The 21008-nt window shown below is 38.6% G+C and overlaps 1 protein-coding gene and 1 long non-coding RNA gene across 3 annotated transcripts in view; one reads left to right on the plus strand and one right to left on the minus strand.

The window, feature by feature from the left end:
* Nucleotides 1-3081: 3081 nt before the first annotated feature.
* LOC141368886 (uncharacterized) overlaps nt 3082-21008 on the plus strand; it is a 105494-nt gene continuing 87567 nt past the window's right edge. Inside the window, exon 1 of the mRNA XM_073873672.1 lies at nt 3082-3433. Coding sequence (XP_073729773.1) covers nt 3082-3433 — 352 coding nt within the window. The remainder of the gene's footprint in view (nt 3434-21008) is intronic.
* LOC129445909 (uncharacterized) lies at nt 10968-19154 on the minus strand. Of its 2 annotated transcripts, XR_012372413.1 has the most exons (8): nt 16796-19154; nt 16355-16404; nt 16202-16265; nt 16042-16113; nt 15837-15917; nt 15462-15702; nt 14789-14867; nt 10968-13308 (listed from the first exon to the last, which is right to left on the minus strand). It is a non-coding gene; the product is annotated as an uncharacterized lncRNA (long non-coding RNA). The 2 variants fall into 2 exon arrangements; XR_012372412.1 differs by having other exon boundaries at nt 16042-16265.

The following is a 21008-nucleotide window of genomic DNA, read 5'->3' on the forward strand; positions in this document are numbered from 1 at the left end:
ACTGTAAATGAAGCTCGGGCGCACAAAACAAAAGAAATATAAAAGAAGCTGGGGCGGAACAAATAACAGTCAACCGCATATACGTCAGCCGAGTCACTGACTTTATGGGGCGCCGCAGTCGGATGACGTCAAAGTACCGCGAGAGCTCTTTAAGAAATCTTACGGAGTAGTTTAATTTCGACTCGCTCTCGCGGTACTCTGACGTCATCCGACTGCGGCGCCCCATAAAGTCAGTGATGCGGCTGACTGTTATTTGTCCAAACACACAGAAGTTACACAGAGATCGTTGTATTCTTTATATAATTGGCTACATGTTTTGTCTATCAATATTTTCCATGAAGTCATTGGCTGATGGAGGAACGAGCGAGCGATTGGTAACATCTCTTAAGGACTTCACGTTTTCGACGGTGCTGTTTTTGGATTATCTATTATTTTAAATACAAACTTTGAAGGCGGGTTCATGTGTTTAATACCGGAGTGTAATCTGATATACCCTTACATGTTACGATGTAAATAATCCTCAGATTGTATATTATATTGTATTACCAGAAGTTCATGAGAAATAGACTATATATCTATATTTCACGGATTATACGCATTTGTGGACAAAAATCATTGGATGATTCACACATCTGAAACAGACTGGATTCGACTTGTGATCCCCGCAAAGGTAACGTTAAAAGTCCTGTTTATTTTTGCATTTTGTCATTCGGACTTCTGTAATAAAATACTACATATGATGGTAGAACCTCTGTATCTCAAAACGGCTTTACAGGGGGTATGGCTTAGCTAAATGAGATGTAAATGAGCCCTATTGTCTCTCCAGCCAGGGAAAAGGGAAAGTGTTAACTTTTTTCTTTCTCAAATTTCTCAGCATTCTCTTTCTTGAATGTGTTACATTCAAATGGCCACAACTTCTCCAAATCTTATCAGATTTCCATGTGTTACACATCGTTGGAAAGCTTAGAATCTGCACTTTCAGAATCTATGAATAACTCAAAATGCCCCAGATCCGACTTGTGTCCCTACTTTCCGTGACTGGTCACATATGCAATTATATATTATAGCCTATTTCTGCATCTGTACTTGTGTAGCTAATGGACTTTTGTATACTTTACTTTAGTCAGTATAAATCCAAGCAATTTTGGAGAATTACTAAATGTCTTTATTGTAAGTTAATTAAAAGTCAGGTTTAAGCAAAAGTTGGTATATATGGTTATGTGTTTCATTGATTTAACACTCAAGCATTCAGCTAAGTAGGTTTTGTTAATGCAAATAAAATTGACGGCAGTTATTAGCATATACAAAACAACAGATGCCTTTAGCATAGATATCTTTGCCATGCTTCAAAACGCAACGCAGCACAATGTCATTTAAGTTGAACAACTGAAGTTACATGATATAAATTGGTATTGTTACACTATTTAAATCACACAGATGACAGCAGCCAGCTATACATTTACACAGGCTTGTGAATGTGAACTGACCTGAAAGTGATGCGCGAGTTTTATTTCGTACTTTTCCATTTGAAGACAGAATGCCGCGTTCTGTTACTGTACAAACGGATGGCGGATGATATCAAAGCATCGCGAGGGGAGACACTCTGCATGCTTTCTAATCGCTCTCGCGGTTCTTTTATGTTTCTCTGTGCAGCGCTATCGAACAAACTTTTGATCATCTGCAGTCAGCTGGGGGGCGGGGATTGCGTACAAACCAATAGGGAGTCGGAATGGTGTATGTTTATACTTCTCATCCAACCACAATCGATTCATCTGGATGATGCAATTTATCAAGATAGGTTTTTTAACGATGACAAGCGGAATGTAAAAAAAGAAAACAAGTTGAAATTAATAGAAGTAACGAGGCAATTTTTAAAATGTAAGGAGTAGAAAGTACAGATAATTGCGTGAAAATGTAAGGAGTAGAAGTAAAAAGTCGTCTGAAAAATAATTACTCAAGTAAAGTATAGATACCCAAAATATCTACTTAAGTATGGTAACGAAGTATTTGTACTTCGTTACTTGACACCTCTGGGCACAACAAGAAGTGTGTTTTTGGATGTAAGGAGAAGACATCCAGCCTTATGGAAACAATGGATATAGTTTATTATCCGGATTAGCAGCGGAGTTTTGCGTGTTTGTTTGATGCGGTGGATTTTCAGAACCGGGTCATGACGAGTTACACGTGGTAAGTAAGACTTCTGTCTTATGTTGGAAATAGGCGCGTGTATATTATATAAATGACACGAACATGTAGTGAAACAGTGTTGTATAGTGTTGTATGACTCGTACCCGCTCCTCCCGTGTTATAACTCCTCCTTCTTCATTTTTTCGTACGTTATCGGAAAGATTCGGTAAAGCTAATCTTTCTTTTATAAATCTGATTAGAACTAAAGACTCTTCAGAGATATAAAGGATGTCATACTACTCCATAGGTATTCCAGATTAATATCAGAAATGCAGAAACAGCGTGTGTTACGTGAGCTTTAAGCTCGGATCTATTAACGTATCTATGTCCTTATACAAGAATAAAGACATATTCTTTCAATCGTAACGTCATGTTACCCTTGCTCTGGTTCATAGCGCCGGCAGCGTGCCTCAGAGACGCCGTACAGCCTCCTAAAAATTACAAGACAAAAAACACGTCTAAGTTATAAAACACACAGCTTGGGCTTTTAGCTTGTGCTACTTAAAAATATGCTTATACATAAAATTATTCTTACCGCAATCTTGGGATTGTGCACCCGTCTTCTCGGAGCTACAAACACCAAACGTCTGTTATTATATGCTCGTCTTTTCTTTCTCTGCTGTATGAGTTGTGGCCATAACCACGCACGTGATTGGACGAAGGCGAGAAGCTCGTCGGCCTCCTCCAATCACATGCGAGGTTACTGATATGAAGAAAATCTTGTGAGACGTGCGCGCATGCGTATGATATAAGGCTTGTTCGACTTCATGCGGCGCCGCAAGAACCGACAGCCGGATGACGTCGAAGTACTGCAAGAATGATTCAAGAAATCATATTTCGTCTCCCTCTCGCGATACTTTGACGTCACCTGACTGTCGATTCTTGCGGTGCGGCATGAAGGCGAACAAGTCTATAAACAAGCGCGGTGTGCTGGAACGACCTCGGCGCTTCTGTGAACATTGCAACACTAAACTGTGTTATACACAATATTTTGACCACAGAAAGCTCTATTTCAAAAATGGAGTTTGGGAGAAAAAATCCAAAAGGGCTACGTCAGATAACGTACAGAGCCTGCTGCTAACCAGTCATGAACCCGCTGTGGGTGATGTACCATCAATGTGTAAAGACCTGAAAGATAACTTTACTGGAGAGATTGGTGGAAGTGAAATGCAATCCAAGGACCCAGCAAAAGAAGTGATTGAAGAATTTGAAGAAATGCACCCAGCGAATATCAGTTCAGACAACGGTGAGCATAATTACATATTTTTTTATATTAGCTTGGCTTGGTTTACGTATGTTATCATTTTAAACAATATTAAAACATATCAACAAGTAAAATAAAAGTTAAACAAAAACGTTTCGAGTATTCTATATCAAAAAGTAGCCCTCCAGCATGTTTTATCTATTGTGGTAGCCCTTGCTGTTATTGTAATAGTAATTTGTTGTTGTTATTGTAATAGTATTTTATAATTAAATAGGAATATCGCGTCATAATGCATAACTGTATCTTCTGTTTGTTGTTGTTTTTCAGACAAAACAGCAGATGACCAAAGCATTCATCTTTCCTGGACTCCAGTGATTCAGAGTCAGGGCAAGATGATGAAGACATCTCCTGTTGTGTGGTACCCAGATAGCAAAACCACACTGGGGTGGATCTGGCCCACACCTACCATGCGATCCACCCCGGATCCATCTCACGGACATGGTCCAGTGTCCAAATGCACAACGGGCCAAAAGTGATCAGGAGTTGTTTCATGGCTCTGCACCAGAGATGGGTCAGCCCTGGCCCACTCTCGTACCAAAACAGTAAAACAACACTGGGGTGGAGCTGGCCCACACATACCGTTCCATCCGCATCAGATCCGTTTAACTAACACGGTCCAGCATCCAAACGCACATCGGCCAAGAAGTGGTCAGGATCAGTTTCACGGATCTTAACTGGAAATGGAACAGAGCTGGCCCAGTCCCGCATAGAGATGCGGCACAGATCCGCGTACCAGATCGATGCCAGCTATGCCTTATTTTTGGGATTTATGGCCTATGTGATGTTTAGTCTATCATGTGTTTAGGCTACCTTATATTTAATTACCCTACAGTCAGAAGCAATAATCATAGGCCTCCATCCACATAAAGTACACATGAAATTTTCAGAATGTATATAAGCTAACAACCATAGCACTTGTCGCTTGGTGTAGATCTTTATGCATTAAACACATTAAAGAACACATTATTTGTGGACATGAGCAAAAAAGAAGCATGTTCTGATTTAGGACTTAGGTTGGTCTGAGGATGATACCCTGAAGACAAGCTAGCTGTGGAGCCTATTTGTCTACAAAATTCCTGCCAGAAACAAGAAATAAACTGAGGACCCCTATCTGAAACAACGTCTGTGGGCAGACCATGTAAGCGAAAGACGTGTTCGATCATTACCTGGGCAGTTTCCTTGGCAGTGGGTGATTTGGGCAAAGGGACAAAATGAACCGCCTTGGAGAAGCGGTCCACAATGGTCAAAACAACAGTGTTTCCCTTAGAACTAGGCAAATTGGTTACAAAATCAATGGCAATATGTGACCAAGGACGAGAGGGGATGGGTAACGGTTTAAGCAGACCAATAGGGACTTGATGAGAGGCCTTATTGCGGGCACAAACCTGACAGGCTAACACAAACTGTCTGACATCGGGACCCATAGAGGGCCACCAGAAACGCTGACGTACGGTAGCCAACGTTCTCCGAACCCCCGGATGGCAAACAAACTTGGACTCGTGACCCCACCGGATGACCTCGGAGCGAAGCGCATTCGGCACCCACAATCGACCCGCTGGGCCCCCCTCTGCACTTCCCCCTCCCGGCCGGCCCGTCTCACCCGTTGTTCCATTCCCCAGCGCAGGGCACCCACCACCCGCCCCTCAGGGAGGATGGTTTCGTCCCCAGCAGAACCGGGAGTTTCGAACAAACGAGAGAGAGCATTGGGCTTGGTATTCTTTGAACCGGGCCGGTACGAGAGGGTGAAGTTAAATCTGTCAAAGAAGAGTGCCCAACGAGCCTGACGAGAAGATAACCTCCTGGCTGAACGGATGTATTCGAGATTTTTATGATCCGTCCAGACCAGGAAGGGCTCCGAGGTCCCCTCCAACCAGTGACGCCACTCACCCAAAGCCAGTCTGACCGCCAGCAGCTCCCGATTACCTATGTCATAATTTCGCTCTGAGAAAAAGGCACAGGGATGCACCTTGCCATCCTTAACAGACCGCTGAGACAAAACGGCACCTACCCCGACATCCGAAGCATCCACCTCCACAATAAATTGAGCAGCCGGATCTGGAATAGAGAGAACAGGAGCAGAGATAAACCGGGACTTTAAATTATCAAAGGCCTCCTGAGCACTTGAATTCCAGACAAACCTCTCCTTAGTGGAAGTGAGAGCAGTAAGAGGCTGAGCAACCTGACCATAATTTCTGATAAATCGCCGGTAAAAATTGGCGAAACCCAGAAACCTTAATAAATCCTTACGGGACTCGGGGACTGGCCATTCGGCAACCGCTTTGATCTTGGCTGGATCAGGACGGATCTCACCTGGGGCGACAACAAAACCCAAGAACGAAACTGACTTATGATGGAATTCGCACTTCTCCGCCTTAACATACAACTTATTCTCTAACAACCGGCGTAAGACTCGGCGGACATGCTGAGTGTGTTCCTGCATAGAGGGGGAAAAGATGAGAATATCATCTATGTACACAAAGACAAACTTGTTAATCATGTCTCTCAGCACATCATTAACCAGAGTTTGGAAGACTGAGGGAGTGTTACAAAGCCCGAAAGGCAAAACGCAGTACTCAAAGTGTCCAGTAGGGGTATTAAATGCTGTCTTCCACTCATCTCCCTCTCTTATACGCACCAGGTGATAGGCATTGCGTAAATCTAGCTTAGTAAAGACCTGCGCTCCCTGCAAAAGCTCAAACGCAGTAGACATTAAAGGAAGGGGGTACCTATTCTTAACAGTAATGTCATTCAAACCCCTATAATCAATACAAGGACGCAGGGAGCCGTCTTTCTTTTCAACAAAGAAAAACCCCGCCCCTGCGGGCGAGGTGGAGGGACGGATGAGACCTGCACGCAGGGCATCATTAATATACTGGTCCATAGCCTCTCTCTCAGGACCCGACAAAGAATAAAGTCTACCTTTAGGCGGAGAAGTGCCGGGGAGGAGATCAATAGCGCAATCATATGGCCAGTGAGGAGGAAGGGAGGTGGCCCGGGCTTTACTAAACACCTGAGCGATATCCGCATACTCCGCCGGGACCCCGGTTAAATCGACTGCCGGAACCTGAGGAAGAGAAAGAACAGAACCAGAAACAGCAGAACCAAGACATGACACATGACAAGACCGAGACAAAGACAAGATAATACTATGCTGCCAATCAACGTGAGGATTGTGTTGCGCTAAACATCCATGCCCTAAAATAATAAGAGATAGAGATGCATGAAGGATATGCAACACAATCTCCTCACGATGATTACCAGACACAGAGAGACTCACAGGAGAAGTGCAGTGTGTAATCCGCGCCATCTGCTGCCCCTTAAGGGACCAGACATCCAAAGGGGATTGGAGAGGGACAACCGGGACACCCCAGGCGCGAACCAGCGCTTCATCAATGAAGTTGCCCTCCGCGCCAGAGTCGAGAAGGGCAGTGGATGGATAGTCCCGCCCAGCGAAGGACAACATAACGTGGAGTTGGGTACTGGAAACTGGGGAGAGTTTTGAAGAGGTGGCGCCCACCAGGACTCCCGTATTCACTGATGGGCGGCGGCTTTTAACGGGCAAGTCTTGGCGAAATGTCCGGGCTTTCCACAATAGAGACAGAGGGCATTCTGTAACCGCCTCTCTCTCTCTCTCTGTGACAGGCGCATGCGCCCCAGTTGCATGGGTTCCGACTCGACTGAGGGTGACACAGGGGCCGAGGAAGAAATGGAGGTCTCATCCACAAACACACGCTGACGCAGAGAACGGCGCTGACTGCGAAGCATCCTCCGAGCTTCGATCCGAAGAGCAAGATCAATGATGGCATCCAGAGTGGGGGGAAGATCGTGAACAGCGATTTCATCCTGAAGCCCGTCTGTCAACCCCTCGACAAACTGCGCTCGAAGAGCCGCTTCGTTCCAGTGGCAGGCAGCCGCTAAGGTCTTGAACTCAATGGCGTACTCGGTGACAGAGTGTTTTCCTTGAACCAAATGTGCCAACCGAGCCGCAGCGGCGTCCCCGCGAACGGAGCGATCAAAAAGTTTCTCCATCTCCTCGCGAAATTCATCAAAGGATCGGCAGCAAGGATCGCCGGCATCCCACACAGCTGTAGCCCATTCACGAGCCTTGCCAGTCAGCAGGGTAATAACATATGCAACCCGGGTGCGCTCAGAAGCATAACGACTTGGCTGGAGGGCAAAGACCAAGGAACATTGTGATAAAAACGCTCGACAGGAGGCAGGATCGCCATCGTATGATGGTGGGGCTGAGGCATGGGGCTCCGTCTCATGCTGCTGACTAGTTTGCGAGGTGTTCTGCCGCACTTGGTCAAGACGAGAGGAAAGGTCGGACATGCGTGTGGATAAATCCTCGACCTCCTGTGTCGTGGTGGTGAGACGGGCCGAGTGTTGGCCTAACCATGAGCCCTGCTGGGCAAGCGCCGACCGGAGAGCATCAACCTCCGCGGGATCCATCCTGGCAAGTTCGTCCTGTTACGAACGACACAACTCAAGATTCCCAATGCAGAGGGTTTTTAATGAGACACAGAATCAGTGGGTATGTATAATAAAAAACACTCAATGTCTTCATGTAATGTATGTGTGTGTATGTAACGGCAAAAACTCTAAGTGGGAAACACAGCAGGACATCCACTTTCAGTAAACACTTGATGTAATCTTCACAGGGCACAGGGAGAGATCCTGGCGGGACAAAGAGAGAGAGAGGCGGTCAGATGCTTCAGCAGAGTCTGTGCTGGACAGCGCACTGTAGCAGTCCGAGAATCACGCAGAATTACGCGCCCGAGAGCACACTGCGGCTGGACAGCGCAAGATGTAAAACAGCGCTCGGAGATTCCACAGACAGAGTTCACAGAGTGATGACGGTGACACACCAATCGGGAGAGGCTGACGGCAGGACGGGGAAATCTGAAGAGGCAAAGGCAGCAGAGAGCTCGGTGAATAATCCAATAAACGAGAAACTGACACTAGACACAACAAGACTAGAACTAGACAAGCTAGCGGGCAGGTACATACAAAGACGAACTTGCAAAGAACAAAGAAAACGAGGGGAATTTAAATCAAACCGGATTGGACAATAATAAGAATCAGGTGCGGGACGCAGGTGAGAGAAGTCAGAGATAATGAGATCACCAGGTGGAAGACGCGCACGTGTGGAGCTGTCAAAACAAGAACACAACACATAATGAAACAAAGACAAAGCAGCCAATAAGACCGAAATCATAACAGGTTTAAACCTTCATAACTTAAAAAATACAGCTAGGTAGCACCATATAACAAGATAATAACATGATAACAGAATAATAAACATGTTTTGACAAAAATTTTAAAAACGGAGTTATCTTCATATATATATGAAGAGTTTGGTTCCAAAACGCAATAAATCCATTTTGACAAATTTCGGTAAAAACGTGTTTTCTATACCAAGAAAGTGACAAGATGAAAACCACTATTTTCTGTTACAAACTTTCAGATAGCATCTTTAGGTTATAAAAACATAAAAAATTCAAATCCATAACTTGATTTTCAAAGATTTATTATAAAAACGAATTCTTTTTTCCACAAAATGCAATAAATCCATGACAGTTTATTATTTCAAAATGCTATAAATCTATTAAATCAATGTATAAATGTGCATTCATCTTTACCGTTTTATATTTATTTAGTTGACTAGTGGTATACAATGATTAAAAAATAAACATTAATGGCATTAACCAAAACACTTACTTTGTTATATTAAGAACACAATGTTTTAGCATGAGAAGCTTGATGCTGTCTGGAGAACAAGCAACCGAGTGCCTCTCGCGGAAATTATTAGATGTTAATGGCTTACGTTTCTTTCCCGTCACAGAAAACCATCACAGGTTTGGCAATGCTATTAAAGTATTATTTTGTTTTGTTTGTTGATCACGAAGTACAAAGTAGATGAGGAAAATTAGGATTCCGTGTACTCAGCGCGCCGCCATGTTTGTTTACATTGTGTGAATGGTCCGCTGTAATATCAGAAATGGATTTATTGCGTTCTGTAAAAAAGGAGGAGTGGCTTTGTCGCATTTTGGGAAAAAAGGGAGAAAAGATGACAGAATATCACGGCGGGTAGTGGATTTTGCGTAAAATTAATTATTTACTTTTAACTACTGACCTGATATAATACTGATTTTGGCAGTAACTCATTTTTTTCAAAAATGCCGTTTATCGCGTTTTGGAACCAAACTCTTCATATATCGTCGCTGTCCGATGAAACTCACGTATGTTCATTTTGCCGATTTTGAGATTTTTCGACAGATTGAATGTCCAGGTTCATTTCCACATACAGTATGCGTCACATACCTAAATAGCCAATGAAAACTTGTGAAATCATGTAATCTAATTTTCACGTACCCGTTTGGTGTCAAAGCTGTCAATCACGCCGCATATCTTCCGCCTGTGAAGCATTTCGCCGGTCTCGTAAAGTTTCATCAAACCTCAGCACTGGATATAGCCGAATAAACATGACAATGGCTTTACTTCGAGGTAAACGTTTCCCCCGGACGCTAGACTAACATCTAGGAGTTACTTAATTACGGTAGGAATGTGCAAACAAAGTATCTGTCTAGCATTGGTGATATTTACGCTGGGGATTTCCCCACCACTTTTTGAAAGCATTTGGTTAAAATGTTCTGAAAAATCAAGCGATGCTTAAGACTGGTTTTGTGGTCCAGGGTCACATATGTTGCGTTGTATGCTTATGGTGTGTTTTCTTGTACATATGTAATGAAATTCATTGTAATCATTTATTAAACGCGCTGCTGTTTTCTACGGTATGGTGCTTTGGCATTGTTCGGTTGAGCTGGTGCTGCAGGGACTGTTACATGTGTGATGTGTGCATTCGACATTGTTGAGGGTTTATAAATTTATGCTGAGTATTTTCTTGTTGTTGACTGGCCTACGCTATGCCCATTTTTGATGCGCGTTATTCAATATTTTTCCTGTCCTGCAGTAATGTTTTTATCTGATCTTTTGTCCCCACCACTTTTCAACACAAACTGACGCCCCTGTTGTGTTGCATTACCATGTCAGTGTATTGATTCATTGTCCCTTAATGGTTTGCGAGAGACATTTAATACACTTATAATTAATATTAATTTAATAAACTGAGCGTATTCATCTGTCAATACGAAACGCGACTTGGCCATTCTAATTAATGATCGGAAGAACATGTATCGATCAAAGTTACTGTAAAATATGCACGCATGTCCATTTAAACTCAATTTTGGTCAAATGTGGATTATATCATGACACTGGCAAGAATATGGTTACATGTAAATATGCCGTACCAAGTATGACAACGCTACATTCAAGATTCAACTGCTTTTGATATACGGTGTTTTTTTTACTTTCTGAAAAGTTACCGTTTTGGACATACGTGAGTTTCATCAGGCAGCGACGATATATATATATATATATATATATATATATATATATATATATATATATATATATATATATATATATATTAGGGCTGTCAAATAACGTTAATAACGCGTTAACGCAAATTCATTTTAACGCCACTAATTTTATTAACGGAGATTAACGCAACGCGCAATTTCTGTTTGACCCTTGGTCCAGCCCATAGTTGAATGAACAGAGACGCAGACAAATGTGACTCTCTCTAAATGAGTAAAAGGTTTTCATAGAAATAAGAACATTATAAATCGTCTACCAAATCCAATGCTCTAAATGCTCGTTGGACATCAGATATGATCGTTATTTATACGTCTGAGAGGTGTAACGTTACCGTCCTCCTAATGCTTAATCTAATACAAAAATGCGTCTCAATTCATTTTGGTTTCGCTTTTATGCATGACTTAGAAAATAGACTGCAGGACTTGCTTGATGTTAAAATAGTCATTAAGAGAGATAAAGTTCGGTACCTGATTAATGTTAAAGAGTTATTAAGAGCGACAAGACTCAAAAGCGATCCCCTCACGCTGACTGACTGATATCTGAAGCGCGTGCACACAGTGACACAGACGCGCGAGTGCGCGACCTGGAGACATCTACACAAAATTACAGTTTTACAAATATCTGCTTTGATAAGAATTCACGCAGATAGGCTCTATAATCTGTTATGTTTTAAGTAAATGTTTGGTTAACTGTTGGGTAAAATTATCTGATGTGTAACATTATATTAGATCACTTAGATTTTAAGCAGTCTGTCTCAATGTCAATCAAACAAAAGGAAAAAAAGTTGAACATACATTGATGATGTTTTTGCTTTGTGTGTGCTAAATCTATTAGTTTTATCAGTGATTTTAAGGTATTGATGTGGTAATATAATGTATGGATGTGGACATTTTTGTGGTAATTTGACTCTTTCAACTTCAAACACGTGTAGTTCTGTCATATTTTGTTATATTTCAACAAATCATGCATTGTTCTATGTTTTAATAGAGAATGTCAAAATATGAACAACTATTTTTTTTAAATGTGCTAATTCCGACTCAACTTGCCAGCACAGGTCACAAATGATGCAGCAGCAAACAAAAATGGAGAAAGAAAAATCTTCTGAAAGGAAAATTCATATACAAAACAATGGCTGGTGATTCTGTTAAAATGTAAACAGGCTGTTGTTAACATACATTTGCATAAAGCATCTATATATGTATATATGATTAGAATATTAAAAACCTGAAAAGTGTTAAATTAGGGTAAATTTAGAATGGATAAAAATGTGTGATTAATTTGCGATTAATCGCAGTTAACTCATGAAATCATGCGATTAATCTAGATTAATTTTTTTAATCTATTGACAGCCCTAATATATATATATATATAAATTATTGTATAAAAGATGTTATGCTTTAAATAAGTGTTAGATCAGTTGTGGGACCAACAGCATTTGTCCCCTTGCTCTTCAAGACCACTGTGGTGCCCTTGAGAAAGACCCTAAACTAGGTGTGTAACTGTCAAAAAATGAACAGGACATTTCTGATAAAGACAGGTGAGCTGTGATGTCCCCTAAATACATAAATCATAGCAATACAAATTACATCAATATACAAAAACAAGAGGTTTTTTTTAGATCAACATATTCCCCAAATTACCTTGAATAACATAATACAAAGGTGTGCCTTTAAAAGACTTATTTTCCAGATGTCCACCACCCCTCATATTGAACTTTGCCATAAGACAATTTGACATCATTCCGTAAAAGAAATGTAAGATTACTTCACCTTAGACAAATAACCTTAATGGTCAATAAATTACAATTAACAGTAATGTGCAACATAGCAATTGCATGCAATGTTCAAACATACACTATGTTTTAACACTTCACAACTACTCATCTACCATGTAACATGTGCTATAAACAATATCCTCATCCATAGGTTTTGGTGACAAGTAATGGCTTACACCAGGGGTGTCAAACTCAGTTCCTGGAGGGCCGGTGTCCTACACAGTTTAGCTCCAACCAACTCCAACACACCTGTTTGGAAGTTTCTAGTAATCCTGAAGACCTTGATTAAACGCATCAGGTGTTTTTGATTAGGGCTGGATCTAAACTCTGCAGGGACACCGGCCCTCCAGGAATTGAGTTTGACACCACTGGCTTACACTGAATTTATAATTTGATTTCTTGTTTTCAGTATGGCTGACTGTTTGAGCCACTACGAACTTTAATAGTTCTGAACAAGTGATGTGTGACAGATTAAATCCTGAATTTAAGTAATATAAATTGCTGGGTTAGTTATGGTTGTAATCAATATATATTCCTGCAATATTATGCAGGATTACACAATTCAAGGGAAACACATACCTGTTCATAACATTGTTCATGCAGTCTCTGATAGAATATCCACCAGCTCAGACAGTTGCTGGACCTAAATGTGAAAACAATTGAAATAATGTTATAGAAAGATAGATGGAAATATATATACTAGGGCTGTCAATAGATTAAAAAAATTAATCTAGATTAATCGCATGATTTCATGAGTTAACTGCGATTAATCGCAAATTAATCGCACATTTTTATCCATTCTAAATTTACCCTAATTTAACACTTTTCAGGTTTTTAATATTCTAATCATATATACATATATATAGTTGCTTTATGCAAATGTATGTTAACAACAGCCTGTTTACATTTTAACAGAATCACCAGCCATTGTTTTGTATATGAATTTTCCTTTCAGAAGATTTTTCTTTCTCCATTTTTGTTTGCTGCTGCATCATTTGTGACCTGTGCTGGCAAGTTGAGTCGGAATTAGCAAATTTAAAAAAAATAGTTGTTCATATTTTGACATTCTCTATTAAAACATAGAACAATGCATGATTTGTTGAAATATAACAAAATATGACAGAACTATACGTGTTTGAAGTTGAAAGAGTCAAATTACCACAAACATTTCCACATCCATACATTATATTACCACATCAATACCTTAAAATCACTGGTAAAACTAATAGATTTAGCACACACAAAGCAAAAACATCATCAATGTATGTTCAACTTTTTTTCCTTTTGTTTGATTGACATTGAGACAGACTGCTTAAAATCTAAGTGATCTAATATAATGTTACACATCAGATGGTTTTACCCAACAGTTAACCAAACATTTACTTAAAACATAACAGATTATAGAGCCTACCTGAGTGAATTCTTATCAAAACAGATATTTGTAAAACTGTAATTTTGTGTAGATGTCTATATATCCGGGTCGCGCACTCGCGCGTCTGTGTGCACGCGCTTCAGATGTCAGTCAGTCAGCGTGAGGAGATCGCTTTTGAGTCTTGTCGCTCTTAATAACTCTTTAACATTAATCAGGTACCGAACTTTATCTCTCTTAATGACTCTTTAAACATCAAGCAAGTCCTGCAGTCTATTTTCTAAGTCATGCATAAAAGCGAAACCAAAATGAATTGAGACGCATCTTTGCATTAGATTAAACATTAGGAGGACGGTAACGTTACACCTCTCAGACGTATAAATAAAGATCATATCAGATGTCCAACGAGCATTTAGAGCATTGGATTTGGTAGACGATTTGCTTAATGTTCTTATTTCTATGAAAACCTTTTACTCATTTAGAGAGAGTCACATTTGTCTGCGTCTCTGTTCATTCAACTATGGGCTGGACCAAGGGTCAAACAGAAATTGCGCGTTGCGTTAATCTCCGTTAATAAAATTAGTGGCGTTAAAATGAATTTGCGTTAACGCGTTATTAACGCGTTAATTTTGACAGCCCTAATATATACATATTCTTTATATCACAACTTACACAGATCAACTTGTTATCAACATCTTTGATGTATTCATAATGCATTCATAATGCAAAATACACGTCATATAGCTTTTCTTACTTCTTGCATTTGAAGCTAAGGCCATAGGTGAAGAATCAGGTAGTCTCCATCCTGTTATTTTTTCGTTGTGTTACCTCACCTGTACAAATATAGTTAATTATATGGTAATGTAAAATATTAACAGTAAATCACTTCACAGTGTAATACTGCATTAGTTATGAAATCAGATGGCTGTACTTTAGGTCTTTGTGGTTGAGCAATGACAGACATTATAAGCTCTGTATTTGTAACTATTAACTCAAATTCAGAGAAATGTACATGTTTATACTCTAAGCTGTGTTGTCACTAATGTAGTTTCTAGCGATGCATGATAAATCGCATGCGATATCATGCGCATCTGGTCATTGAAGCCGGTTCCTTGATTAGTAGTAAATTGCCATCACCTGCTTTCAGATGGAGCAGCATCCACCACACAAAGCCGAGGTAAACTGACAAGCTGGGCCATATCGCATGTATCGCAGGAGATGCGTCCCCGATAATTAATGCGAAATTGCCCCAATTGTCAGTGAACTAAGGCTTTGTGTAGTAAATGCCGCTCCATCTGAAAGCAGGTGATGGCGATCATGGAACCATCTTCACTGACGAGATGTGCAATGACAATCACATGCGATATATTGTGCATCCCTAGTAGAATCTGCTTAAAATAAGATGCGACTGTAAAGTTCTCACATACAATGGGATGCTCTCTGGGATTGGAGTGCCTTCTGGTACTGGGGCGTCAATCCAGAATTTGGTATTGTAGACAAGGAGTGAAAAATGACAAGTTATTTAAGGTAAGAAAGGACACATTAATGAATGAATAACACCATAACTGTACAATTACAAAAAATCCTCTTTAGGTGTATGACAATACACAAGAAAACAATACTCTGCCTGTTTCGGTTGTCTGGAAGATGGCTGTTCATTATGTCACCCTTCAAACAATGTTTACCTATAAATGAGAATGACATTATAAAGTCAAAAGTGTATGCACTTTGGAGCCAAGCAACGTGTTTGTATAGTGTGGGAATGCACCAAAAAAATAACAAAAAGCATCAGTAGCACGTACGTCTCATAGTGTCACACCTTATTCTAGGGTAAAGATCAATCACATCATCTTGATACCGATGTTTACTGTCATGAAGTGTGCCTGTGTAAACAAAATACACCAAAACAATTTATATACATTTTTGAGTTTCATATCGAAATATATAAAAGTCCTTTTTGAAAGCATGATTCTTTTTCAAAGTAAAGCAAAGCAGTCAAAAACTTACAACTTAATGTAGGGTAGACAAAGTCAGGGGTCGGGCACGTCTCATTAAAGTGTGTTGGACACAAAACTTGATCTTTAGCACAAACAAGAAGATATGACACATTAGAACATTAACAAATATGTAGACTGACTGTTTAAGCCATATCTACAGTTTGCCATACCTTCTTTTTTTATTGTTTGTGGAATGTGCAACATCTTCATTTGGTTTGTGTTGACCACCTTCAACTGTAAATAAAATGAAATTGTAATTACTGATATTAACCCCACAAATTCCAACTCCTATGTGTTTAAGTGTATAAAACTGAGGCATTTACCTGGCTTTTAACAGCTTGTTTATTTTTATTTGGATTAGGTTCTGCTCTTTCTTTGTACAAAACAAAAACATAGGAAGTTAATCAAACACTTATGCTGAGCTTTTAATACAGAACAGTATTTAACATTTTACATGTGCAATGTGTAGGCAATCAAATCATTACAATTCCATCATGCCAAATAACTTTTCTCTTTCAGATGTTTTAATTTCTGAAAGAAATTCTCAAAGGCTACATTAATAAGCTAAAGTAATAACTTTGACTGTATCATTAAACATACTTTATACTATGGTATAACATGTGTAAGTTCAAAGTACCTTTTAGCCTATTAGCTAATTTTAGCCATACTCAGTGTGGACAATTCTGGCAATGTTTATTTTGGTTCATTTGTGTCAAACAAGTAAAACTTAAGCACGTTAATCAAATAATACAAAATGTACTTACCCAACAGTAGATTTTATATAATATACACTGTAAAAAATGCTTGTGAAATCTACAGTAATTAACTGTGTTCATGCACAGCAAATAACTGTAATAAAGTTCACAGTGGATTACAGTGCATTCAGTGTGAAATCACAGTAGTGTTTTAAAACTGTAAACATCACAGTAAAAAGGTATGTGCTGTAGAAAGTCACAGTGAATAAAATATCCTGCAAAGATTCACAGTAACCAGCAATGTACTGTAGAGGTTCACAGTAACCAACATTCTACTGTAGAGACTCATAATGGGGGTGAGCAGGGGCGAAAGTACCATTTTCCAGAAAAACTTAATTTTAAAAGATAATGTTTTAGACAGATATATTTTTGCTGTGATCAGTAACTCAAGTGTGGACTATGAATTCCAGGTGAAATTTTGTAAACAAAATGGCCTTAGACTCTGTCAGCAGGGACGAAAGTAACACACAGGTGGCTCAAAAGTAACAGAACAGAACAAGATAGATTTTTGTGTTACACTTGTTTTAGTAAATAAACATGACTATGATCTTGTTTATATGTATTTTCGGTTAAATGTTGGTTTCATCAAATGTTTCTAAAGGAACCTGACAGTACAAACTTGAATTGTTGAAAAGAACAAACATTTTTAACAGTTTGAACGCAAAAAAATTAAATCAAATAAAAAAAAATATACATTTTCAACATAATGCAACAGTATTGGCAGTGGGAGAAGAGTAACAAGTGTTACTTTCATCCCGACAGGAACTGCTGACATTTAAACCCGATTGACTTTTATTTTGAAAAACTCTGAGAAATCAAACTTCATGATGTGTTACAGCACATTTTACAACAAGTTTTGTTAGCAACATGCTGATGTCTAATCTTATTCAGGATACACAAAATTAATTGAAAAAAATAATTTCTTCAATAATCTTTGTTGGGAAAACATTTTAAAGTATATTTGATTTTGTATTATTTTAAGTATTATGCTAGTAATGACAAATTAGATTTATTTTCTATTTCTTTAAAGGAGAAAGTTCACAATGATTATTGTTTTGTCTACAATATGGTACACACAACATTTCATTTAATATGTTACCACACTGAAATAAATTGTAGGTTACACTTAATACTTATACAACTATAAATAACTTTTCAACTATGTCAACCAACTTTCACTAATTTGCAACTATATTTCAACTAACTGTCTAACTGTCCTTAGAGTGTTAGTAGACTGTTAGGGTTAGTGGAATAAATTGACATGCACCTGCAAAGATAATTATAGTCAGTTGAATGTCTGTTGAGGGATCATCACAATAAAGTGTGAATAGATATTAAGCAGACAGTCTACTAATACTGTAAAGATTGGTAGGATAAGTAGTTGCAAAGTTACTTGTAATTAGTAAAATCTCTAAAGTAGACTATCGAAATAAAGTGTTACCTAATTGTATTGGCTGACTCGTCATGTTGCTTTGAGTATAATTGGTTAATATGACTGTCATTCAGTAAACTGGCCAATGACTGCTGTGTGAGCACTGGTTTAGTTTGAGCAAACTGAGGGTGCATCCCAATTCAGGGTCTGGATCCTTTTAAGGCCGCAGACTTTGAAGGCAAGGCTCAATATTTGAAGGCAACAGCCTCTAAACACCACGAAGTGAAATGAAATGAGACAGTCTAGCCTACGGGGGCATCACTTGCTTTTCCCGGCAACTACGCTTGTCACTGGGACACAAAAGCTGAGACCTGTCAGATTTTTTTATTTTACTTTAGAAAATATAACACATTGATGCAGATTAAATTATCCAACAGTATGTTAAATTCACCAACCTTAGAAATATACAAATGCAAAACGCAACACACAACATTGCAGCAATAATATTAATTTACATCACTAAAACATAATTTATAATAGTAAAACAGACACAAGGACCTTTAATTAGCAAAATGTACACTTTTATTTAACTACAGTTTTGAATGTTTATTTCAAAATACCCAGACTTCATATTGAATTTTGGGATAGCCAAGGCTGTAAAGGATACATTTATGGATCCTCGGTAGGGCTGTAAAGATTTATCGTGCAAATGCGCGTTTTCTCAATTAATGAATTTGCATGAATTACGGTGTAATGGCGCAACATCCAAATGCCAGGGGGCGCTCTCGTGCAGAAACTCCCTTTGTGCCACAGAAGAAGTAGGCTAGCATTGCAAACGCTATTCCAGAAAATGTCTACAGGAATATTTATATTGCTGTTCTTCAAATAGTTTCAGGTATTTTCATGATAATAAAGAATATTTTGAATGATTTTGTTTAACGAGCGTTGCTATTTAAAATGCACATTATAAACGACTCCGACTCATAATGATTTTAGATTGATAAGGACTTCTTACTGACCAAAACGCCAAAGTACACACACAAGCTGCGCATGAAACACTGAATCGCGATGCATAATCAGGCAGGTCTTTTTAATGGGACAATATCGTTACAGCCCTAACTCTGTTTCAGGGGGGAAAAGGCCACACTAAGAAGCTTTTATATGAAGGAGCCTTCGAATTGAGACAGCCTTCGTCACGGCCCGGTGATGTCATTTGCCTTCGGATACGGCCTTGGAGGGCCACAGCCCCTGAATTGGGATGCACCCAGTATGTCTGTTTAAGTGCCACACACAAGTACGGTTTTAATATTGTTGATTGTAGCTGTTTTTGTTAATCTGCCTGTCAAAAGCTTGTTTTAACAATAAACTGGAATATGGACACAGATGATGGCTTAGATAGGATCTGTTTAGCCACCTAAGAGTGTTGTTGGCGATATTATGTAAGAAAATATTTTTCTTGTACAAAGTGTTTATGTCCTTAATTTATGAAAAACAATCTTAAATATTTAATTTTAGAGAAAATACACATGGTAGGCTAATAGATACTTTAAACAGTATTACACTGAAATCATCTTACTGGCCATATGCTGGTGAGACATGAAAACACATAAGCCCTCTGAATGGAGAGCAGTCATGCCCATTAGAGTTTTCCCAGTGGCTAAACCTGCACACAGAAAATAAAATTGCACCAAATTTTTTTTCATCAAAGTGAAGTGTGTATAAATAACGTAATTAATAACTTTGTTCACATATATGATACATAATCTATAGGAAAAGGTCCATTGTTTGGAGTCATGTTTTGGTGATTCACTTAAACATCTGATAACTAGTCCACTCAAATCTGATATTATTTAATACTTAAATGTCAATACAGGCACGTTTAATGTAAATTAAACAATAATGTGTTTAAGCATGTTGAATAGAATTAAAACATGAATTCTAACTTTTAGTAAATCTTGTAAACATGTTTATTCATACTGTATGATCCAGTAGATTACTAGCAATTTAAATGAAAATAGCTTTTTAATCTCTTAACATTGTCTGTTGTGGTATGGTTTCACTAACCTTTTTGGGCATGTTTTAATGTTATTTATACACTGTAAAATTAGGATTCTGAATTTAGACTCATTTTTAGAATCAATGGTTGTGTTGTGCACTAGAACTATTTATTTTGGAGTGAAAATATTGTAGACATAAACTTGTTTTGCATTTCAGTTATTATACTTCACAGTAATATTGTGTTTAATAAGAATTGGAGGAAACTTACAGTTTACTTGCAGTGTACTTTTGATTGATAATTAATTATTTTGTTTTATTTACAGATTGTCCTGTATATCTACAAAACTGAATTATATTTAGTTATTTTTAGATTGTTACAAAAGTTTAAGATGCATTTCTTGGGAATTCATACTTTTTCATGCAAATTAAAATGTTATTTTACAAATGTTAGCATGCATTTATTGAATGTATTTGACTGTAAAAAAAAATTATTTAGTACATATCTGTGAAACAGTAGCATTTTCCCTCAAATCAGAAAACTTATTGTATTGTTTTGTAATTTAGCATATTTAAATTAGATCATTAACGTTGTGACGTGATCAAACAAGATACATGTTTTACCACTCATTATATTGTGACTTATGTATATTTTGAGTTTAAATTAGTTTTACATGTTTTCTTAGCCAATTTATCCTTTTGCTATTTTATGTGTGTATGTCTTTTATTTTGCCTCGTCTGCCTGTCATGTGAGGGGTCACATGACATGGAACTTTGTATAAAAGGAAGGAGCAGGAGCACATGGTTAGCTGATGCTATAGCTAAAACAAGCGGTTGCTGGTGTGTGGAGTTTGT

The sequence above is a fragment of the Misgurnus anguillicaudatus genome, chromosome 12 (assembly GCF_027580225.2).
Source record: "Misgurnus anguillicaudatus chromosome 12, ASM2758022v2, whole genome shotgun sequence".
NCBI classification, from domain to species: domain Eukaryota; kingdom Metazoa; phylum Chordata; class Actinopteri; order Cypriniformes; family Cobitidae; genus Misgurnus; species Misgurnus anguillicaudatus.